At 44.1% G+C, this 25,232-nt stretch overlaps 1 protein-coding gene and 1 long non-coding RNA gene across 2 annotated transcripts in view; both read left to right on the top strand.

Annotated features, from left to right (window-relative positions):
- The first annotated feature begins 4,207 nt into the window (after positions 1-4,207).
- The window catches only part of dpm2 (dolichyl-phosphate mannosyltransferase subunit 2, regulatory), a 258,461-nt gene continuing 237,436 nt past the window's right edge, over positions 4,208-25,232 (top strand). The window contains exon 1 of the mRNA XM_068652832.1: positions 4,208-4,213. Coding sequence (XP_068508933.1) covers positions 4,211-4,213 — 3 coding nt within the window. The 5' untranslated portion in view covers positions 4,208-4,210. The remainder of the gene's footprint in view (positions 4,214-25,232) is intronic.
- The window catches only part of LOC125979868 (uncharacterized), a 54,235-nt gene continuing 33,561 nt past the window's right edge, over positions 4,559-25,232 (top strand). Inside the window, exon 1 of the long non-coding RNA XR_007485473.2 lies at positions 4,559-6,295. This is a non-coding gene — a long non-coding RNA (uncharacterized lncRNA). The remainder of the gene's footprint in view (positions 6,296-25,232) is intronic.

Genomic DNA, 25,232 nt, shown 5'->3' with positions numbered 1-25,232 from the left:
GGATGGCTGGTCGTGAATTTGCATGTAGAGCATTTTTGAGCTGTTGGTTATAGACATCAGTTCCAGGCTCCAAGCCGCTATTGGCTTTAAAACACCTTTTCCAGTCTGTGTCTAAAATCTTCAAACAGCTCATCTTTTTTTTGTTTGGTTCGGCCAATATCTGTATAATTTGCTCTACGTTGAAATTTTATTCTTATCCTACCCAATAGTTGGTCAATTTGAGTTTGCAATGGCAACCCATTATATTCCAAAGGGCGGCCATGGAGATCAAAAGGATTCCAGTCGCCCTTAACGCTAGCCCACTCTTTTGTTAAGGTTGCCATAAAAACCTGCTGCACCTCATCACCTCTCAAATTATAGGAAGCAATGAGTTGTATCATGTCAGTGCAGTATTGCTCAATGTCTTCAGAAGGCAATGCTATTCCCTCTGTTGCTGATTTTACATCAGCTTGTGTCCATGTTCTATATACTAAAATTGTGGGTCCTCCATCATCATGAGGATTTGCCAATTGAATCATTGGGTAGGCGTCAGCTACTGCTGCTCCTATTTTGCTTGAGCTGCAGCTTGCCGCGGGGGCCGAGTGAGCGGAAGTCTCTAACTTCACATGGCTCCGCGTCATCATGCCATGAGCAGAATCACAATATTTTGGAGGATCGTCTGTGCTTGGCAATTTGGGGTACAAAGCCGGAAAGGATGGTTCGCTTTGGCGTGCCACAACATCGTTCCTTGTAATTTGATCATCATCCTCAACTTCCTTCTTCACACTCTCAGCCACGGCTCTCAAGCGAGACCGTCCTGATGTTGTTTCATCATCTGCCTGCCTATGCAACAACAAGTTCTTTTTAGCTTTTTCTTCTCTTCCCTTATCTTTCAATTTTTCTCTTATTTGTCCACATTTTCTTTTCTCAGCTTCCAATTCCCATTTTACTATTAAATGATACCCGTCTTTGTTCTCTTTATTTGCGCTTGCGCCACATTTGGCATTAATTGATTGTTTGAGGTTATTCAACGAATTTGAGCTCAACTGACCATCAAAGTTGTAATCGGTTATCCATTTGTCAAGATATTTTACATTTTCAGGGTTGACCCACTCCATTAATTTCCAATCCTTGCATTTTAATTCATGTCGGGGTAGGGAATTTTGCTTACTATTTGATTTTCCCATGGTTTATTTTTCTAAATTTCGGAGTTGGCAATTCGAATGGCACCTACAGTGTCCTAAAAGCCAACTTTATTCACAGGACAGTGGTTAAATGTTCGATGTGTGGTAAGTCTCCTTTCACCTCCCCAGGGGGAGCGGAGAGTTTTTGCCTCTGCGTCCACACAAAGCCACTGTTTACAATCCTGTGTTTTTATATAGAGGAGAGCTCTAATTTGATCACTCTCAATCAAACCATACACATGCACACAACACACACTTTTAGTCAACTTTCAGGCAAGCAGAGGAGTCCGCCCTCCTGCGGAATTTAACTAACTTGTAAGTTAGGGGGCTCCACAACGCCCCTGCGGAATTTAACTGCTCTCAATTACCTGTACTTTTATTAGAGAAACAGAGGAGTCCGCCCTCCCGTGGAATTTAACTAACCTTTAAGTTAGCGGAATTTAACTGTTGAAGGAATGGGGTCGAAATACAAAAAGTCCTGCCTAGCTACAAAAACAGATATGCTCAAACCTCATTGAATAAAGTACATAAGCAGACAAGTATATTCACATATTAAATAAATAAAAGAAACATTTTAAGCATATAATTATACCTACACACCAAATCAATAAAGAAGACATAACTAGACATTTTTGATAAGTGGTGATGAGAAAGGTTTTTATAACTTTATGATCTGATATATATATTTCTGAGGACTTTGAAATAACAAATGACTTTTGATATATTGCCTAAATAGCTTAATGACACTTAAGGAACTGTGGAATGCATGCCTGATGTTTTTTCTCTGAATCATGGACACAGCCAGAGTCGTCTTGACCGTTCAGTACTTGATTGTATCTTGTGTTTTGACTAATGCTAGACGCCAGTTTTTGATTACTACTGAACGTTCTGCACAGAGGGAAATATTTTGGCCTAACAAAGAAAAGATACGGTTGGAAACATGATTAAACTAAGAATATAATGACGTAAGCAAAGACATGAAGTATCAAAAGCACAAACTTTACATAGTCAGGTAAGAGCAATAGATTAATGATGTCACAGCCAAAAGCTAACATAAATTCGCACAAGATGACAATTGGAAGAATGAGGTACGATAGTCTATGTCCAAGATTGGAGGAGAATGTTTGAAATAACAAATGTTTTTTGATGTATTGCCTGAATAGCTTAATGACCCTTAAGGAACTGTTTAATGCATGCCTGATGATTTTCTAAATCACAGACACTGCCAAAGTCATCTAAAAATGTTCAGTACTTGATTGTATCTTATGTTTTGACTAATGCTAGACGCCAGTTTTCGATTACTACTGAACGTTCTGGACAGAGGGAAATATTTTTCCTAACAAAGAAAATATATGGTTAAAAGCATGATTAAACTAAGAATATGATGACGTAAGCAAGTACATGGAGATCAAAAGAACAAACAAAAACATGGTAAGTGGTGAGTACAAACTTTGCATAGTCAGGGAACATTAATAAATACGTAGATGATGTCACAGCCAAAAGCTCACATAATTCCGTACAAAATAACAAAATTGAAAGAATGATGAATGGATGAGGTGGAACAGTGTATGTGCAAGAATGGAGGAGAATGTTTACAGGAAGGTCACTTGGAGATAAAACCAGCAGGTGCCAGAGGGAGACAGCCCAGCCAAAGATGATCGTCGTGGCTGAAAGACGGAAACGGAAACAGCAGCCCACACACATCGAATCGCCCATAATCAGCACCCAACCCCAAGGAACCAGCTCTCACCGAACCAGCACCCACTCCCATGGAATTAGACTCTCCTGCGAACTTGCTCCGCCCCAAAGACTCATCACCCATCAAACACGGCCCACACTGGCATGTGCAACTGAATATAAGGTGACCAAAGAACCTTGAACGTGGCCTGTTTTTGAACGGAGACTTTCTGCTCTTAAGCATTGTCGCCAAAAAGCCCCAGCGCTGTATTGTACTCTCCTGAAAACAGAGCTTTCTGAACAAGAATTGTGATTGAACTCAACCAACCTGTGTAAGTCTAATTTCTGCTTCAGTGTCTTAGCATTTTTCTAAATCTGAAGAAATCAAACGAGCACGCAGTGAGTAAATTGGATAACAGGTGATTGGCAATGGCTTTTGCCGTGAGGCGCAGATGGCGCGCTCCCTAAATTGTGGACAAAATCCAAGAAATGGTGACCATCCGAAGTGATTTCTACAGAGGGAAGAGTGCATGCTCCAAGAAAGGATTCTTCCTTCTCCGCTCTTGCTCAACAATATTGCAGTCTGATCACCACAAAAGGTAAGGGGGACTCTTTTTCTCTCTCCCAGTTCAGCAGTGTTGTGGAGTGAAAGCGGAATACAAAATTAATAATTTCAGCTCTGTGTTCAGGAAGGGTTGTTGTATAGATATTTAGGCTTGTGTGGATCTTGGTAAAAGTGATTTGTGGAAAAAGAAAGAAAGAGAAAGGTGGTGAGGACTTCGTCTGATCAACGAAGGGCGCTCACACCGTAGGGAACTTGTGGGATGCCAATGGCTAGCATATGGGCACCAGAGTGGCCTCAATAGTAGACGCTTGGGGACTGTGCGCGCTGTCGCCTAAGGTCAGGGTCGATTGGATCGGCCAGGCCACCGATACGAGTCGAGGACTCGTGAAAAAAAAAAAAAAAAAAAACAGGTGAAGGCGTCGCTGATATAGCAGGACGGATGCTGGAGTGGCCTCAGTAGTAGACGCTTAGGGACTTTGTACGGTTGCCTAAGGTCAGGGTCAATTGGATCGGCCAGGCCACCGATACGAGTCGGGGACTTGTAAAAAAAAAAAAAAAAAAAAAAAAAAACTGGTGAAGGCGTCGATGATATAGCAGGACGGATGCCGGAGTGGCCTCAGTAGTAGACGCTTAGGGACTTGGCTGTCAGATGGGACAGCGACACAGCTGGGGAAGTGAGTGATTAGTTGTGGTGCTGCTGTTCATGGGGTGGAAGTGATGATTTGTGGTTCATGAAGAACAATAAGTTGATTTGTATAAAATTGTTGATTTCTTTTTATTTTGCATGTGAGTTGGAGTCAGAAAAATGGCTTAACAAGAATTTGATAATGAATGTATACATATAACTAGCATGAAGGTTGTATCCCATTGTGCGGTGGGGTTAAACTAACCATTTTTGTTTTCAAAAGGGTGCGGCTCAAAAGTTTGGACCAAACGGTCAGGTGGGCACAAATGCATATTTTGTACAGAGGTGGGGTGTTGCATTGTACGTGGTGGTAACGAGGCTCTCCGCACGTCAACTGTCCCCCCCCCCCCTTGTCATCAGCTGGGAAAATGGTCATGTCTATGTTATGGGCCCGTGTGTTATCTATGTTTGTCTTTGTGTATCAGTTCATTATAAATGATGGAATTGGGCTAAAATTGTGCATGAAAACGGTGTGCTAGAAAATGGTTTATCAGATTAGCATTGTTAAATATAAAAATTTGAAATTATAGAATAATCTGAGGGTTGTGGGCAGAAACTGGTCCAACGAGGAGAGTGCCCAGCCCTCATATAAAATGTGAGAGTAAGAGAGAACATACATTGTAGAATTGGATAAAATTAAATTGTGATTGCAGATGTTACATTTAGGAGGCATTATTGATCGATTAGGACATTAGACTATACAAGGTGGTTACATGTAAGAATAAGTCAAAGATTTGAATCACTTAGAGTTAAAAACAAATAAAAACGACATTGCAAGGGGGCACTTTTTGTCACGCCTTAGCCCCAGCTGTTCCACTGTGTCGGTTGTCTTGGTTTCTGTCTGTGTGCTCGCCCCTCCCTTCCTGTGTGCCCATGATGAGTTTGATTATTCCCACCTGCCTCTTGTGACCTGTCGTGTATATAAGTCCTGTCTGCCCCTCACTCCCGGTCGGATCATTGTTGTGTATTCATGTCATGATGTATTTTTGGTCTCTGTCATTGGTAATGTCACCCTGTCTTTTTGTTTCACGTCTTTTTGGTCAGTCTCGTTGTTAGGTTTTGTTAAGTCATGTCAGTTGCCGAGTCTGTTAGTTTGCGTTCTTGAATAAACCCTGGTCCAAGCTGCACTTGGTCGTCCTGCTCCATTTCCACTCCGATCCGTGACAGAATGATCCGACCACTACAACGACCAGCGCTTGCACCCCCCTCCTCCATCAGATCCTGCTGCCATGCCCAATCCACGACCGCCAATCCGTGCATGTTCCAGCGCCATGGGCTTCGCGGCAGCGTTGGGACTCTGCTGCCGCAACGCCGGACCCGTGGCCACCATCGGACTTTGTTCCGGCGACGCCGGACCCGCGGCCGCCATTTGAGTGCCTTCCGGCGTCATCAGACTCACGGCCGCCATCAGGCTCCACCCCAGGGTCGCAGGACCCGCGGACATCAGCAGACATCCAAGCCTTCTGCGCCGGACCCGCGATCGTCCCTGGCTCCACCCACACTGCTGTGGCGCGTGATGGCTCTTGCCGCTGCGCACAGCCCCGCCTTCCGAATGCCGCCGATTGCGGTACGAACTTCCAGAGTTGCCGCCGATTGCGGTACAAACTTCCAGAAATAAGAAGAGAAATAAGCTTCAGGCTATGGCAAGTGCGTGTGGACTCACACAGGTAGTGAATAAACCAACTATAATAACGATGAGAAGTGATGGGACGCAAACATCAACTTGTATCGATCATAATTGTACTAAGTTCATCTTGTTTTTCCTTTTTTTTTTTTAAATCACTGCACTGTTTTTTTTATATCAAATTGTTTTAGGTTTAGGTGTGTGTGTGGGTTTTCTGTGTACTTTTATTTTTATGTCTCCGTTGTCTGTGTGGTATATGTTGATGTCTAGAAAGGCTATGGATCGGTCTGTTTCTTCTTCATGGGTGAATTTAATGTTACCGGTGATGTCTATGGTGTTGAGATGGTCTGTGAGGTGTTGTGTATGTCCTGTTTTTGTTTTTTCCAGAATGTCGTCGACGTAGCGTCTCCATAGCGTGGGTTTGTATGTGTCCGGCGCTGTTAAGAGTGCCTTTTGTTCCAGATCTTCCATAAAAAATCTGACAGGTGAGCCACGCCTTCATCCATCAGCTGATAAAGACGCGTCACTATCACATCTGTGACACTCTGATGAAGGCGGAAGAAACCGCCGAAACATGTCAGGTAATGAACCTAAAACATTTTTTTTGATCTAAAAGAAACCAGTGAAGTGTTGTATTGATCATATTTTTACAAATGTAGCTGAATTATGTTCAAAAGTTGTATCAGTAACTGTTGGTTGTAGTGATCACAATGTACTGGCTCTTGCTAGAACTAAAATGCCAAAGCCGGGTGCTAAGGTAATCATGAAAAGATCATACAAGAATTTTGATCAGCTTAAATTTAGAGAGGAGGTGAGTGGCCTCTGCTGGACACATGTTTTAATGGATACCAATCCAGAATCAACACTGATGAAGTTCAATGATGTTTTCATGAAAGTGGTGGAAAAACAAGCGCCAATAAAGAAGTTTACCGTCAGAAGTATTAGTACACCATGGCTTGATAATGAGTTAATAGAATACATATATATGTTGGAACGAAATCAAGCTAAACTAACAGCAAATGCATCTAAAATTAAATCAGACTGGCAAGTGTACTATAAATTAAGGAATTTTGTGAGCAAATTAAATAAAAATAAAGAAATCATCATGAAGAAAGGATAGATAAAAAAGAATGACCGCAGGAAAATATGGAGTACACTCAACAATCTCATGGGAAGAAGTCAAAGAACTACTCATTCTTGGAGACGGAAGGTATTTTTCTTACTAAACCAAAGGAGATAGCGAACCATTTGAATAATTACTTCATTAAAAAAATTAATGATTTAAGAAACAACTTTAAACAAATGGATAATGAATCATAATATTCATTAATAAAGGAAAAAATCATGTCAGGTAAAAATTGTACATTTAATTTTGATGCTGTAAATGTTAGTTATATAGAAAAAATATTGTTAAATTGTAAAGACAAGCCACCGGGTATAGATGGATTAGACGGTAGACTGCTGAAAATGGTGGCAGATTTGATTGCCCCGGTTATTTGTCATATTATTAATCAAAGCTTAATAAAAAAGTTGTGTCCACAAGAATGGAAAAGAGCAAAAATAACACCACTGCCAAAGAAAGCAAAACAGTCATTTTCTGGACCAAATAGTCGCCTTATAAGTTTGCTGCCTGTCTTGAGCAAAATCATGGAAACTGTTGTTTGTGATCAAATCAAATGTTATTTTTCTTTGAATGATTTAAACACAGAATATCAACATGCATATAGGGCAGGGTACTCCACAGCTACGGCCCTAACTCAAATGACAATGATAATTGGCTGATGAATATAGAAGAAAGGAAATTAGTTGGAGCAGCTTTTTTAGATTTCACAGCAGCTTTTGATATTATTGATCGTGAATTATTAATTAAAAAGTTGGAATGTTATGGTTTCTCACATGCAGCAATAACATGGTTTAAGAGTTACTTAACAAACAGAAAACAAGTGTATTTCAATGGTAGTTGTTCTGATGAGAGGGAAATCGGTTGTGGAGTGCCTCAAGGGAGTTGTTAGGGACCTTTATTGTATACTATCTTTACAAATGACTTACCACTGGTATTAAACAAAGCCTCAATATCAATGTATGCTGATGATTCTACTGTATGGATGTCATCAACTAAATGTTCAGAGTTAAATATGTACTTACAGTATGAATTACAATCGGTGGTGGAGTGGATTAGTAAAAACAAGTTGGTTCTTAATGTTTTAAAAACATTGTATAATATTTGGCACAACCCATACCTTAAAATAACAGCCTGAACTAAATCTCATAATAAATAACGTAGGTGTGAAACAAGTACAAGAAACCAAACTACTTGGTCTTGTGTTAGATAATAAACTCTTGTGGACTAAACATATTGATATGATGGTATCAAAAATGGGAAGGGCTGTTTCTGTTGTAAGAAGATGTGCAGCTTTTATGTCATTAAGGTTAGCTAGGATAGTGGTACAGTCTTTGGCTTTGTCTGTTTTAGATTATTGTCCAATGGTATGGTCTAACACATCACAAGAAAACATAAAAAAATTACAAGTTGTGCAAAACAGAGCAGCAAGAACAGCCCTGCATTGCAATTATAGAACAAACATAATAGTTATGCACGATCATTTGGGCTGGCTATTGGTTAAGAATATATTACTTTATTCACTGATGGTTTTCTTTAAAAACATTCTAATAACAAAAAAGCCATCAATCATATACAATAAGTTACATTATAGTTCCAATAGACATAGCCATGAAACTCAACATGCTACTAGGGGTAAGTTTACACTACCAACAGCGAAAACAAATGCAATTAAACGAATAGTAACCTATAGAGCGATGAATCAATGAAACAAATTACCACATAGTATAACACAAGAAAATAGTAAAATCATGTTTAAAAAATTAATTAAAGAGTATTTGTTAGCTATGGAAATATAATGAAGGATAAGTATAACATATAACATCTTAGAACAGAAACAGTTCTTTGTAAGTTATAATGTTGCTATCAAGTCTGTATTTGTTCTGGGCCAGATTGATCTAGAAATTATGATGGTAAAGTATATATACCGTATTTTTCGGACTAAAAGTCGCTCCGGAGTATAGGTTGCATTAGCCATAAAATGCACAATAACGTGAAAAAAAAAAAAAAAGCCGCTCCGGAGTATAAGTCGCATTTGGGGGGATATTTATTCGACAAAATCCAACACCAACAACAGACATGAACGAGCAACAACAGGCTAAACGATAGGTATGCTAACGTGACATAAACACAAACGAAGAGCTGAGAACGGGCCTGACGTAACAGTCAGAGTTATTCAAAAAATCTATTACATAAATAACACGTTTATAAAACCATCTGTGTCACTCCAATTCATTAAATCCATCGATCGTCCTTTATGTCAACAATGGGTGCGGGCCGCTGACGGCGCTTGCATTTCAAAATATTCCACAGGCCCATATAACGATATATAAATTATATATCAAATAACTATTATATAAGCAATAATATTATCAAACCATCTGTGTCACTCCAAATCATTACATCCATAGATGACATTCCTCGTTCTTCGTCAACAACGCCACGTGTGCGCACTGACATCAGCCTTGTTGTTATTCCACAGATCTAGTATATAACTATATTGTAGCGTTAACAAAGTACAAGGACCCAAGCACCGGCGTCGACTTCCAGGCGTGTGGCGGCGTCGACCTCCATCCCCGGAGGTGGCACTTCCAGCCACGGAGGTGGAAGAGAGCTCCATAGAATAGGACCGGGCGTGCGTAAAAGCCATGTCCGAGCCCCATCCACCGTCCCCGGACAGCCACCCGGCCGAGCACCAGCCCTCGACTTCCATCCACGGAGGTGAAAGAGAGCTCCGTAGAGTAAGACCGGGCGTGCGTAAAAGCCATGTCCGAGCCCCATCCACCGTCCCCAGGAAGCCACCCGGCCGAGCGCCGGCCCCCGACTTCCATCTACGGAGGTGAAAGAGAGCTCCGTAGAGTACGGCCGGGCGTGCGTAAAAACCATAATAGTTTTTCAAACCTTCTGTGTCACACCAAATCATTAAATCCTTCAAACTCTTCGTCCTCCGTGTCACTTACAAACAAAGCCGCTAATGATGCCGGTAGTACGTGGGGCCCTTCGTCATCCCGTGATCGAATCTTTGTCCTTTATGTAAACAACCGCCGTGCCACTGACGTCAGTTGAAATCCAAATTACAGTAATCCCTTGCTACATCGCGGTTCGTTTATCGCGGGATCACTTTTTTTTCTTTAATTTTTGGAAATGTATGAAAAAATTCACATAAGTCGCTCCTCAGTATAAGTCGCCCCCACACCCATACTGTGAAAAAAAAAACGTGACTTATAGTCTGAAAAATACGGTACTAATGGGCTGTTAAGGCGTGCAAGGTATGTAAAAAGAAAAAAAACTATTGAATGAGTAACAAATGTATTATGTAAATTGACTGAGAGAGCTTTGTGTTGTCTGTTTAGTGCAGGGGTGTCAAACTCATTTTTTTTGCGAGCCGCATTGTAATCATAGCTGTCATGTAACATGGGGGTAGAGATGGTCCAAATGGTAGAATATGGATTGTTCACAGGGATAAATTGACAGAGCTGGAATTCCAAATTTGTCCAAAAGATGGCGCCAGACCAAAACATGAGACCAAAAGAGGGGCCAGAATAAGCTAGACCAGTTAAAATAGAAAAGAGGAACACGGTGTCAGAGTGTAAGTCACGCATGGAGGCACAAATGAAAGTTTTATTATGTGTTTTTTATTTTTTGATTTCTTTGCTTGGCTAAAAATGTATTCTGTAACCGCTTTAAGCAATATTATTTGTCAATTCGATCAAGGGACCCGTCACTGAGAATAGTGGCGTGACATAAATTGTTTGGAGAAGCACAAATGAAAGTTTTATTATGTGTTTTTTATTTTTTGATTTCTTTGCTTGGCTAAAAATGTATTCTGTAACCGCTTTAAGCAATATTATTTGTCAATTCGATCAAGGGACCCGTCACTGAGAATAGTGGCGTGACATAAATTGTTTGGAGAAGCACAAATGAAAGTTTTATTATGTGTTTTTTATTTTTTGATTTCTTTGCTTGGCTAAAAATGTATTCTGTAACCGCTTTAAGCAATATTATTTGTCAATTCGATCAATTCATGTAACAGAAAGTAGGTCAAAGGTGAAAAGGGGAAGTGAAAGGTTTTACCACTAGCTGTGCATTTGGTGGAAAGTACTGCGTGGTCAGGGCGGAAACAGCTGCTAAAGGCCACAGAAAACAAAGCGTGGGAATGCTGGCCAGTCCCTCCATAGGCGTGGGAATGCTGGCCAGTCCCTTCTATAGGCGTGGGAGAACTGGGCAGTCTTACCCTATAGGGAAAGTACAGGAGGAAAGAAAGGGGAGGGGGGGAGACGGAGAGGTCTATAAAAGGTCCTGCTGGAGTAGCTTCAGGGCTTTTTTCCCCAAAAGAGCGCTTATACGTGAAGAGGCCCGGAGGAGTTTCAAGATTTTTTCCAAAGTCCCGAAGATCTTTGTGTGAGACGCAGGATCGCTGGACTGAAATTAACTTGGATTTACTCCCAAAAATTGGACTGGACAACTTTATAGGAGAAATAGGTGAGAGGGATTTATATTTTTTATGTATTTTAGCGAGAGGGGGGAATAGTCATCGGGCCGCCGGATTCCTCGTGGCCAGCCTGTTTCTTTAATTCGGATTTTAGAAGCAAGATCGAACTGATCACTCGACTTTGCTTTCACCAAAAATAGCACGCAGCTGGTAATCACCGCTTCCCTTTTTTTATGAACTGTGTTTTGCAATCGAATTGTTCTGGGATTGAATGATTTTATTAACACGGGTATCAGTGAGTGAAATTGTTCAGTTTCTGGGGTAATTGAGATTTGTAATTCTATTCCATGTTTCTTCAATAAATGTGTTTTGTATATTACTTACTTCGTTGTACGCGGATTTGTACTGAATATGCAACCGATGGTTTGGGGCCGATTTAAATAAAATAAATCAACGGAAGTGTTTAAATCGGATTATTATTTTGTGTAGAACGGAAAGTTATTTGACTATTTGAAAGGCTCAGGCTCGCTTCCCCTTTTTGACGGCGGAAGTGTCTAAATCGGATTATTATTTTGTATAGAACGAAAAGTTATTTAACTATTTGAAAGGCGCGGCTCAGTTCCCCTTTTCGACAGGCCGCGTAAAAAGTAACTCTGAGCCAGTTGGAGAATTAAATAACTTTCGTAAATATTTAAAGGAGGAGTGGATTTCGTTAGAAGTGAATTGTTGGAAATTTACTTCTTCTAAATAAAATAACGACGACGGTTGAAATAAATCAGTGGAGTTGGAGGAGAATAAAAATATTTCGATTGTCCGTCGGGCGCGGCTCAGTTCCCCTTTTCGACGGGCCGCGTAAAAAGTAACTCTGAGCCAGTTGGAGAATTAAATAACTTTCGTAAATATTTAAAGGAGGAGTGGATTTCGTTAGAAGTGAATTGTTGGAAATTTACTTCTTCTAAATAAAATAACGACGACGGTTGAAATAAATCAGTGGAGTTGGAGGAGAATAAAAATATTTCGATTGTCCGTCGGGCGCGGCTCAGTTCCCCTTTTCGACGGGCCGCGTAAAAAGTAACTCTGAGCCAGTTGGAGAATTAAATATTTTCGTAAATATTTAACGGAAGAGTTGAGTTCGTTGAAAGTGAATTCGGTTGAGAATTTACTTCCTTTAAATAACATAACGACGATGATTAAAATAAATCAGTGAAGTTGGTGGAGGATAAAAATATTTCGATTGTCCGTCGAGCGCGGCCCAGTTCCCCTTTTTGTCGGGCCGCGCCAAAAGTTAAATAGGACACGATCAAAAAATAGACTTGCCTTCCAAATTAATTATTGGGCAAATCTAAAGACAGCACGACATTTTTATTCGGTAAGAAAGTCGCTATTCTCTTCGAAGCAATTAAGTGGGGTGAAGAACTCCGACGGTCAAGTGCTAGATCTACGTATACGAAGTTAGAATTAATAATATAAAGGGCATTAATTTTCTTCTTAAATGCTATTATTGTCACACTTTTATTAATTCGATTCTCTTTCGAATAAAAAAGTTGGTCGGCTCGCTGCATGAGCGACCAAGTGGAACGGACCCATATCAACATTTACTTCGGCAAAACTAGTGCTTGGGTGCGCTATACAAACGAATCCCTGAGGTCTTAACAAAGACATCTAAAAAATATCCGTAACGAATAAGAACTTCAAACATTAGCGGGGAGCCATCAATACGATGCGGTCACTTCGAAGTCCTGCCTCGAATTGAGTTACTCGGCACGCGCTTCGGGTGACTTGAGAGGGATTGGCGTCGTACAGAAATTAGATTGATTCCGGAGGAGTTAATTTAACTCGGGTGGTTAGATTACGGACGAATCTCCGAACCCGGCTAAAACAAACCCGTTACTGGGAAGCCGGGGGCACCTGATTGCAAGAGGTGCGTTTGACATTTTGGCGCCCAACGAGTAGGAGGGGGGTTGTGAGTAAAAGTTTAAAAAAAAAAAAAAAAAAAAATACAAATGAGACAATAGAAGAACATTTGTTTTTTTTGTTTTGCTCACAGCTCCAAAACGAACCTGTGTGGAGTTTTTCAGTTTTTTCTTCCCAGAAACTGTCCTAATTCCGCTCACTGATACAAACAAATGTCAGAACGGCCTTGAGTGACATAAGTACAGTCTCTTTAAGGAATAGAGTTTCCTAGAAAAGAACCTTATTAGCACGGGAGGATTAGAACTGTATTGTGTCATAGTAAACGGTGACCGTTGCCCCTCAGCACATTACTTTAAGCATGAGTAAGGAGGAGTTCCTTCACAGCTTGTACTTGTATGGGGTGCTGAAAGTAATGTTTGTAGTATACGCAGAGTATGCAGCAGAACTTGCAAAAGCCAGAGGGGCCGGTACATGGGCACGGATATTGGGTATAAATACAGAAAATGAACCAGTCGACGAGGAGCCTGCAAATGTTTTAGATTTCATGCCAAAACCAAAGCCGAGGAGGAGGCAGATAGTTAGGAGACCGACAGAAGAGAGGGCTTTTTATTTTGAAAGATAAAAAAGAAAGAAAAGTAGGCTTTTCTCCTCTCTTCTTTTTCCCTTTTTCCTTCTTAATTTCATTTTATAATATATACTAATTTCCCCCTTACAAGATTTTTGTTGCTGAATTCCTGTGTGGATTACAAATTTTTTTTTTTGTTCCCGGACACCTGTGTGGATTACAATTTTTTCTTGTTTCCGGACACTTGTGTGGATTACAAATTTTTTTGTTCCCAGACACTTGTGTGGATTACAAATTTTTTTTTTTTTGTTCCCGGACACCTGTGTGGATTACAAGATTTTCTTGTTTCCGGACACTTGTGTGGATTACAAAGATTTTTGTTCCCGGACACCTGTGTGGATTACAAATTTTTTTGTTCCCAGACACCTGTGTGGATTACAAATTTTTTCTTGTTTCCGGACACGTGTGTGGATTACAAAGATTTTTGTTCCCGGACACCTGTGTGGATTACAAATTTTCTTGTTTCCGGACACTTGTGTGGATTACAGGGATTTTTGTTCCCAGACACCTGTGTGGATTACAGATTTTCTTGTTTCCGGACACCTGTGTGGATTACAAATTTTCTTGTTTCCGGACACTTGTGTGGATTACAAGGATTTTTGTTCCCGGACACCTGTGTGGATTACAGATTTTCTTGTTTCCGGACACTTGTGTGGATTACAGATTTTCTTGTTTCCGGACACTTGTGTGGATTACAAGGATTTTTGTTCCCGGACACCTGTGTGGATTACAGATTTTCTTGTTTCCGGACACTTGTGTGGATTACAAATTTTTTCTTGTTTCCGGACACTTGTGTGGATTACAAATTTTTTTGTTCCCGGACACCTGTGTGGATTACAAATTTTTTTTTTTTGTGTTCCCGGACGCATCAGAGGATTACAGATTTTTGTCCGCTGAACTCACAAAAGGATTTTTTTTTTTTTTTTTTTTTTTTTTTTTTCCCTTCTTTCCGCCCTTTCCCTTTTTCCGCTTGTTGAGGACGACAATTGAAGCTCACCAGGAGTAGTAAACGTACATACTCTCCAGACAGTCAAAAATCGGCCACAACGATTCTTCTGAGGCTTGTATGGTTCATGACCCTTAACTGTTGGCGACCCGCTGTGATTTACAGGTTCCCAAGAATTGAAGGGCTGAGGGGCTTCGGGCTGATGATTAGTCGTCATTTCCTGTTCGCTACAATAACATTTGAATTAGAATTTGCTGTTGAATGTACCCTTGTTAGGATTTCCTGTCAGTAGAAAAACCTGGTGGGAAAAAAGAAAGAAAAAAAAAAAAACGTGCATCCCGCCGTTGAGAGCATCAATAAGTGAGGCAAGAGTTCTCATATTGGTGTTCTGAGTAGAGGCGACGCAAAAGGCGCCGCTGAGTAACTAAGAGCTGTATCGTCCCTGTCCCGAGTGCACACGGAAAGGCTTCGAAAGAAGACAGCTCGACCCTACAACTGAAAAAACTGCTATTCATTAAAGAGATGGCTAGCGGTGGAAGAGGACTGGACCTCGAACCTGGTAATCCTATGGAAGGAACCAGAAAGGAGGGGTCTAATCCAGACCCTCTGAGACGACATGAGGAACCAGCATGTGTAATATTGTATGGAGGAGGCTTGGAGAAGTGGCCTCAGAAATGGACTGAGTACATAGTGGGATCTAACCCGTCGATAGAGGCGGAATGCCTCTCAACGCGAATGGAAGAAGCCATCGAGAAAGATGGAAGATTTTTTGCCGAGCAGCCAGGAGAAGATGGACTAACAATAATAGTGTCAGCCCACCCTGAAAGGGGCTACACTCGAAGAGAAGCACCTGACTGGTGTGAATGGGGGGCAAAAATGGTGGAGGAATGTAATATGAGAAAAATAATAAGTACAAGTACAGATTTGGACTCAATAGTGAAAATGCTGACCAACGAATCTGGCATCCAGAGCGAGCTTGCAACTCCATTACCTGGAGAAGTGCAGGCAGTGCCTCGCTATTACGAGTGCATGCAGCACCTGGCGAGGATGAGAAGTATTTTGGAGAAAAGGACTGATCAGCCGGTATTCTCCAGTGGAGACGAAGAGGAAGTGCCTAAAGAGGAAGAAGGGTTGGGCACGAGCAAGGACACAGAGGAGCTATGGGAGACCAAGGACACCAGGCGCGAAGGCGCCTTTGCACCAAAGCTCAATCCCCTTATTAGAAAAGACCCCCTACCGTCTTTACCGGAAGAATCAACCAAGAAAGTGATTGTGGGCAACGGAGTGCTGATGTGCCAGTTTGTCGGAGATATTTGGTCACTGACAGGAGACGCCCTCATTGTTTTCACCAACGACAAATTCCGTGCCTGGAACCAGACCTTTGATTCACGGATGAGGTTGATGGCCGGTGAAAAATATATTGAGGACCTACAAGATGCAAGACGGCAGATGGAACATGTCCCGGAGGATCTTACCTTCATCTTCACAAGTGGGGGAAGATCAAAATATCACATGATAATACATGCCGTCGTGCAGAAGTGGAGTGCGGACCTGGACCAGCAGGATTACCTGAAGATGATGACAAAAATTCTGGAGAGAGCGGTGGATGCTGCCATCGAGAGGGGGGCCAGAAGAATAGTTACGGAAGTAAATGGCGTTAGATCTGGACGGATGTCATGGAAAATTGCGGAAACAGCAATTGCAGGAGCTTATAAACTGCAGATATCCACCCCGATCACAGCAGTGGAAGGGCTGGAGTTGGTGTTGGCAATATCAGCCTCTCAAAGAAGAGAAAGGGAATTGGTAGCCCTGGAAGCCACATATGACCAAGCGCTACAGGTGGCTCGTAAAGAGCAGAAGATGGAACAGCAAACAAAACGTAAGGTGACAGTCTTGCCTCATCCATCAGCCAAAACAATTCGAACAGAAGAAGAAAAAGGGGCAGCCTCAAGTGCTACCCCAGAATTGCAAAAGAGGACCGTACGGTCCAGGACACCATCCCCAACTACAGGGGATGAGGACGAAACCGTGACCCACAAAATCAACCCAGAGATAACTAAACCGGGGGGGCCGGATCCGGCACCAACTGAGGTCCCGGCTCCCGAGAAACCACCTCAGGAAAGAGGGAGAAGAATTGAAAGGGAGAGGAGAGTGGTTTTAAGATCAAACCGAGAAGTGGCTGGTACCTCTTACCGAGCACGCCTGACGTCTACTCCCAAAAATAGACCCTCCACGGTTCAGGGCCCACGTCAACAATTAGAATCAAGGAACACCGGAGTTGGGGCCACTGACCATGCTCATACATCCCACGAGGAAGAGGGTAATAATGATGGAGAGGGAGAAGACAGGGAGGCGGCCACCTCGAGTGATGACGTGGTCTCCGAAGAGGAAAATTAGGCTTCGGTGATGTCGGCAGTAGGCCCTCCTGATCCTAATGACCCCCCACCGAGAGTTGTGCTAGGAGCAACCCGGAAAGGATTCAAGAAGCAACAGCCGGTGTTAAGCATCTTCCAGGCTTCGGAAAGGCTGGCAAGGGAGGTTCAATTAGGATGGGTGGAAACCAAGGATGGAAGGAAAACCTATATCCCAGAAGTTAGGCAGAAAGAATACCCCTTCCCACCAGCCTGGTGGGAAAAAATAGAAGGAAATATAGACGTCCCGGTGAAGCTAACTTACAGGGAGGCGATGAATGTGTTAAACACACCAGCCTACCACACCCTAGTAAGTTACACAGATTTGACAAAAAATTTTAGGGAAGGCTTTGTGACCGTAATGTATGACGTATTGTTGCGGAGGATGAAGCAGGGTGTATATGATGCCGCTCAAGCAGAACTAAGAGCGTGTGAAGATTTGGACACACACGCTGTTAATCCCGCAATGTCCACACAAACCAACATAATTGGAAACTTCACCCAACTAGCTCAGCCGAGCACCACACAACTGGGAGCGACTTATCTGGAAAATACAGGGATGCCCGGAAATGACCTGGAAAGAGAGACACGAGCCTTTAAAACTTTGAAAGGAATGGTACGCGTAAAGTACCAAAAAGAAAGCGTCAAAGAATATTTATTGGCAACTTGGCCAGTAATCAAAGACGGTCCGGGCGGAGAGTTGTCAAAGAAGTTGTGGCTGCAATATATTACAGCCGAGCCCATTGGAAGGGATGAGACAGCCCAGGAAGCCTACCAGAGGTGGGTGGATGATGAAGAAGATGACGAAGATGCACATATAACCAGAGCTAAAGAAGCATTAAAACAGGGTCTCACCTTGCTGAATGTGTGGCATAAGTTGAAACAAGTGATAAGCCCAAACAGATACGTGCGAGTATTGAGAGCAGTTACCGAGGACAAGGACACCACTTTTGTGAAGCTGGGTGCGGAGGCAACTCTGGCACGAATCGAAGAATCCATAAAGAAATGGGACAGAGTAACAAAACACTACATGGAGAGACAAAAGCCGAATCCATCGGGCAGCACTCGCACTCGCACAGAAGATACACAAGCAAGTCGGAAACCACCACCACAGCCAACTTATGGGAAGGGGCAAAAATTTAATGATAATCAGAGACAAAACACCCGAGAGAATCCCAAACCCCCTTATGGTAAAGTGAATTCAACTGGTTATGTGGCAAAAGAGGTGTATGACAAAATGTCACCAGAAGAAAGAAAGGCCCTGGCAGAGGCTCGCAAGGCTGCGGCCCCTGCTGGGCCCAGAAAATAAGTGAAAAAGAGGCGCGGGTCACCCTGTCAGGCGTGTACAGAGAGGGAGACAATCTCTACACTGATATTGATGGAGCTCCATATTTAGTAGATACCGGAGCTGAGGTGTCGATGACCCGCAAAGCCTTGAAAGTGATAGGACACCTAACTGTTATGATGGCAGATGGATCAGTGACCAGCATGCCAATTGGAGTCTGGAAAAGAATCGTTTGGGTGAAAGGGCCCCACAATTTACTGACATTAAGAGACGCCGAAGATCTGAAAAAACCAGCACATCAGCGTCAGCCAGTAAAAGCAAGGTTGGAAAATATTAAAGCAAAAACAGTCCGAGTGGGTCCAACTAAAACCATGCCACTGAATGAGTGGTACAAACCTGTGGATGTGGACTCCGTCCGGATCCAATTGGTCCAAAACAGCGACCTGTCTCCAGATGGGAAGCAGAAACTGACCGCCATATTGGAAAGGGCAGCTGTGGCGTATTTCAAGAACGACTGTGGTGACCTTGGATCAAAATACATCCACACAATTGAAGGAGGAGTGCATCCACCGGTGAGACAATATCCCTTGAATCCCGAAGCAGTGGCTGAAATGGAAACAATCGTGAAGGAACTTCTACAGCTTGGCATCATTCGGGAAGAATCAAATCCAGTGACCAACAGCCCGATTCAGGCAGTGAAAAAACCAGAGGCGTCCGGGGGAGGATGGAGGCCAGTTATCAACTTTAAAGCTCTTAACCGCCGGACGGTGGCTAATCGAGCTAGCCTCATAAATCCCCAGGCATCCCTAAAGACGCTAAGAGTGAAGAAATACAAATCATGCATTGATTTAGCAAACGGGTTCTTTTCACTACGACTGGCCAAAACATCACAAGGAAAAACAGCATTCACGCATAAAGGGAAATCATACGTGTGGCAAAGATTGCCACAAGGATACAAAAACTCCCCAAATGTGTTTCAATCAGCGGTTTTACAAGTTTTGAGTGGTTTGGATGTTACGGTGTACATCGATGATGTGTTTGTTTCAAATGACGAAGAGGAAGAACATTTGGACTTGCTGCAGAAAGTGGTGGAACGAGTCTCCGCTGCCGGCCTCAAGCTGAATCTCAAGAAATGCCAACTAGCTCGATTCCAAGTGGATTACTTGGGATTCCAAGTGACTGAGAACCTAGGAATCTCAGAAGGATTTCGACAGAAAATTGAACAGATTTCGCCCCCGAGATCAGAAACAGAGTTGCAGCGAATACTTGGACTGTGCAATTATGTGCGGGATCATATTCCTCACTATCAGAAACATGCAAGGCCACTGTACGGCCGCTTGAAGAAAACACCGGAGGGCCAAAAACCAACAAAGTGGCAGTGGTCAGACAAAGACAATGAGAACTTGAATAATTTGAAACAGGCCGTCCGAGAAGCCGTGCGGCTTGAGCCACGAAGTTTGACAGTAAGACTGGTCGCAAAGGTGCAGTGCGAAGAAAATGATGCAATGGTGTCGGTCAGCAACGAAGGTGCCGGTTTGGTGGCCTTGTGGACCTACACCCTGTCCAGCGTCGAGAAAAAATTCCCCCAGGAGGAGAAAGAACTTGCAGTGTTGGCAAGGTACTGGAGTAATTTAAAAGACCTGGCCCAGGGACAAGGTATCAAAGTCCAGACCGGAAGTAACGTGCATCGTTTTCTAAGAAAGACTACAATCGAGAGCACTAAAGCGACCAACATCCGATGGGGCAGATGGGAAGACATCCTACTAGACCCCGACTTGGAAATTGGACCAAATACAACCTCCACAAAGAAGCCGATACCCAAAAAGAGTATGGATGAAGAGAAGCCCTATGAATGGACTCTTTACACCGATGGGTCAAAAAAGGAAGGAGAGCAGAATGCCCACTGGGGGTTTATTCTGAAGCAGAATGGAGTGGAGCGTTGCCGCCGCAAAGGAAAGACACCCGGCAGCGCGCAAGCAGGAGAGGCCACGGCAGTGCTGGAAGGACTGTTAGAAGCAGAAAAAAATCACGCTGGACGCGTAAGACTTATAACTGACAGTCATTATTGCGCGCAAGCTCTCAAATTCGATCTAGCCATTTGGGAAGAGAATGGCTTTGAGGGCGCGAAAGGAAAACTAGTGGCCCACTATGAAGTGTGGAAAAAAATAGCCGAGTTACGGCTAAATTTGAGTCTGGATGTGGTTCACCAGAAATCTCATGTAAAAGAAGGAGCTCATTGGAGAGGGAATAACGAAGTTGATCGATATGTCCAGGAAAGAAGAATAATAGTTGTAGGAGCAGAAAAATGGGACAAGACCCCTCGCGGAAAAGTGGTCCCAGACAAGAGCGTGAGGCAAGTCGTGTCGGCAGTGCATGAAGCACTAGGCCACGCGGGACCACTGCCTACGCGGAAAGAGTTAGAGAAGCTGGAACTCTGGGTCCCTGACCGAATGATTCGTGCGGTTCTGCGGGATTGTAATCCGTGCAACAAATACAACGCAGGGCGAAGAGGACGACGCACGGACGGATTGACGATCAGGAGTACTGTGCCGTGGGGCTCGGTTTGTATGGACGTAGCTGGCCCCATGGGAATAAGTGGCGCAAAGGGTGAAAAATACCTGGTTGTGCTGGTAGACTCGATGTCAGGACACGTCGGGCTGAAAGCAGTGAGAAAAGCCAATGCAAACAGTGTGATCAAGACACTAGAAGATGGGTGCATGTGGCTAGGAATCCCAAAAGAGTTGAGAACAGACAATGGAACTCATTTCAAAAACGCCCAGGTAGACGAATGGTGTCGTAGGTGGGGAATAGTCAGAGTCTATTCGCCTCCCTATACACCACAGGCAAACGGAGTGGCCGAAAGAAGTATTGGCCTAGTCAAAACCTGGTTGGGAAAAAATGCAAACGGGAAAGAGTGGAGTACTAAACTACTTGATTTGGTTGCAGACCTGAACGGGAGGAGTAGGAGCAGCCGGCCCTCCCCGTCCGAAGAACTCAATCAACGACTCTTTGTGTCCCAGGAAGTGGGCAGAACCCAAGACAGCCCGTCCCAGGATAAAGAGAAGTGTCGGTTCAGCGTTGGACAGAAGGTGTGGATCAAGTCAAGGGACCTGAACAGCAACACAGCAGTGAAGGCCAAGTACGACTGCTCGGACATCGTTAGTGAAGTCTTGGACAGGAACACAGTACGACTAAAGAAGAAAGGTATCCAAGGAGTTGAACAGCTGAAGCCGTTATCGGCTGACCCGATTCAAGCCAAGAAGTAATTTAAATAACATATGGCAACGGACTACAGAATAATCCCGGCCTTCGTGCGCATGGCCGCACACAAAGGTGCGGTCATCGTAAGAAGAACGCCAAATGGGATCCAAACCGGAAGGGCCCTAAATCTGGTGAGATTGGCCAAGCGGGGTAGCACACCCGGTGGACCAGAACATTTTCACTGGACATGGGTCGACGAAGCGTGTGTCATTTGTTTGACACCCAACCTGTTGCCTACTATGTGGTCGGGAGTAGGCTTCATGATGCCACCGGTACTGACCACCGATGTAAGAGAACTGGAATTTGCCCAGAGGAATGAGGACAAGCTTCCAGTCAAAGTGTTAGATGCCATGATATGCCACCAGTGTCGAATTACCATTTTGACACGAATGGTGTTCTTTTCACAGTGGGAGATCGGACCAACTACGGATGTACGGGCTCGACAAATTAGCTCGTGCACGTGTATTTGGGACGGCGATGAGCTGGAATATTGCCCCATGTGTTTAGAACACATGGCAAGAGGAAAATTATTGAAAGTCGGAGAAGCAGAGGGATGGCAAATCACCAGGGCAATGACCCCCCTGGCGACCCTCTATCCAGTGTTGGGAGGAGCATCTTGGCCGGCATATGATAATAATCAGGCCATGAAGAACCTTTATCTGGCCTTGGGCCATTGTTGGCCTTGGCCAAGGCCAGTCGGCCGGCCTGCCCCCGACAGTTATACAGAAGAGGCCGACGAAATGGCCTTGTTTGCTCGTGAGTCGGTTCTTTCCGCAGGAGGAACCGCAGTCCTTGGGGACCTGCTTGAGGGACCTTGGAGGCCCATGACTTGGGCTCGGGCTGTAGCCCAGTTGTTGGCGTGCAAGGACGCACCATTGGTCAAAGTGGAGGCAGCCCCTGCGGAAACAAGCCCGACTGTGAGCAACATGTACTGCTATCGAAGTATTTTGGACATGTGTAACAAGGACTTCCAGTATGTGACAAAAAAAGGAATATACTGTTTTGCCCCTGGGAATAAAGTTGGATCAGTCCTTATAGTGAATGAGGGTGAAGCAGCACTGGTAAGGATTACAGTGAAAATGGCCATCATTCCTTACGAAGGAATATATTCACTGGGAATCAAATTGGAGGCCAAAAGGCTTAGCCAAGTTGTAGCCATAAGGAACGCCGGGTCCCAGATGCGGAATGTTCTTAGTGAACAAATACAAACAAGAAAGGAGCACGGCACAGTAGCGGCGATAGAACCTCAAAGAAAGGCCAAGGAGACAGATGACCTTGACCGGTCGGAAGCAAGAGAATGGGATAAAGGTCCCAGCCAGGAGTGGACACAGGGATGTCCAGCTGGAGGAAGCATGTTCCAATCGTTGGTGACGGAGGAAAATCCAACCACTTCTCTCCCGCCAGAAGTAGGAGTCCAAGTGGAAAATCCAACCACTTCTCTCCCGCTAGAAGTAGGAGTCCAAGTGGAAAATCCAACAACTTCTCTCCCGCCAGAGACAGGAGTCCAGAAGGAAAACCTGTTTCCAAAGGCGGAAGGTGGTGGCGTAAGTGACCGACCCGGGAAGATTCTACCGGACTGGACCCCTTTTGATTGGACGAAGTTGTATCCGGCAAATTGCTCTACTCCTGGCTGCGACGGAAGCGGTAGCACACGACCAGGGGCAACTTACCACCGCTCATTTAGAGCTTGTCCGATATATGTGGGGAGCCTCGAGGTGTGTCCCACGCCGGGATGTGATGGAAAAGGAAACACCAGATGGGGTCCGGAGCGTCACCGCACCCTTAAGACATGTCCAGTGCTGGCAGAAATGAAGCGCAAAGCCTCCGAAACCAGAAAACAAGCCGGTGGCCAAGAGAGCAACATGGCAGAAGATGCGGTAGACACCAGGCCGGGGGAACCAGGGCCGTCCACCTCTGATAGGCCGCTAGGAACGTTGGCTCAAGCGGCCTCCTACTATACACTGCGGTCTAAAGAGACAGACCCTCAAAAGAAAAAAAGGGGTCGAGCCGCAGTGGAGGGGTTGGTTAAGCTGTGGAGGCGGCCAGATTCCCAGGGGGGAGACAACTGAAAAAAAAAAAAGAGAAGAATGTGTACATACGTGTATATGTAAATGAATAGACATGTAATTGTGTATGTATACATGTGTATATAAAAGTATGATAACAATGTATCATTAATGGACTGTACATAACCAATAATAGAAAGAAAACCAGACGGGGACAGCGGAAGGAGTGACCACCTTGGCCAAGGAGGTGGACGTTTTCCTTGGCACAAGGGAGGAGCCAGGGAAGGAGGAGGGGCTGGAAGATCCCCTATAAAGCCGGGAGAGAAGAACCAGATCTTCATTCAGCCCTGAGAAGTGACCAACCATGAACTTCCCGCGCGGAGTCAAGAGAAAGAGAACAATGAGCCTGGAGAGTGGGGAGTCACCAATGAGCCCCCCAGGCTACACGGATGATCCCGCTGGCTGCAACCCGGTGGAACCAGCGGGTAGGCTGAGCCCCGGGACCGGGGCTTCCACAGACAACGATGGGAAAAACGGGAGGAATCCGTTTTTTGCGCAAGAGGAACAAGAGATTTATGCAAACCGGGAATGGATAGCTCTGGAGCCACTCTACGCGAATGCAGTTCCCGTGAGCAGGAATCCAGAGCCAAATTTTGAAAGGCGAAGAATAACTTTATGTGCAGACGGCGGGTATGAGATTCCCAGCACTTCGCCTTTTTGCGACGAACCACCGAATTTACCCGACAACCCTCCAATGGATTGGAACACAATTGAATGGAGACCATCTATTTTTCCTCAGCCAGCGATATCATGGAAGAAGACCCTGATGACAGATTGGCTGACAGCTATAATACTGTCAGTCATTTTGACAGGCATCCTACTCAGCTTCACACTTTGGAAGAGCGCGGCCCGCTATGATCCGATGGAGATGATCAATATCGAGTACGATGGAACGAAGCTCTTCAATCAAACCTGTTGGGCAGTGGACTTTGGAAGCGTCACCGTGAAATGGAATACATCCATAGCACCAGACATCGCTACCAGACAATATTGGACATCGATGCTGCGACAACGAGAGAAGATGATCGCCTTGCCACTGGAACCAGGAGCAATTCCGCGCGCAGGAGACGAGGAGGAAAGACGATATAAGACAAAAAGGGAAATAGTGAGTGAAGTAACTCACTTTCCCGATCATTTGGGTCTCGTGAATTGGACAGGGCAAATAATAAGTTACATCAGTGCTTGTGATATGAGGTACTTCAAAGCGCCAGAAAACTTTGCTAATCTAACGATAAGCTTGATTTGCAAGAACAAACGTGAAGAGAAAATTGTTAAAAGAAATTGGATTTTAAAAGTGGGCGAGGAGCATGCGGAATGGTATAGCAATGCCTCGTGTGTCCCGTTGCCCGAATCAAAAGGAGGGTATTGGGAAAAGAGTGGGAAAAGGCCGGATGAATTTTCATTCCCGGCCCCAATGAAAAACTCCACGTGCCGTGGCACTTATCCCGGATGGGAGCC

This window comes from Syngnathus scovelli, chromosome 13 (genome assembly GCF_024217435.2).
Source record: "Syngnathus scovelli strain Florida chromosome 13, RoL_Ssco_1.2, whole genome shotgun sequence".
Taxonomy (NCBI): Eukaryota; Metazoa; Chordata; class Actinopteri; order Syngnathiformes; family Syngnathidae; genus Syngnathus; species Syngnathus scovelli.
This window is presented reverse-complemented; position numbering and strand designations above follow the sequence as displayed.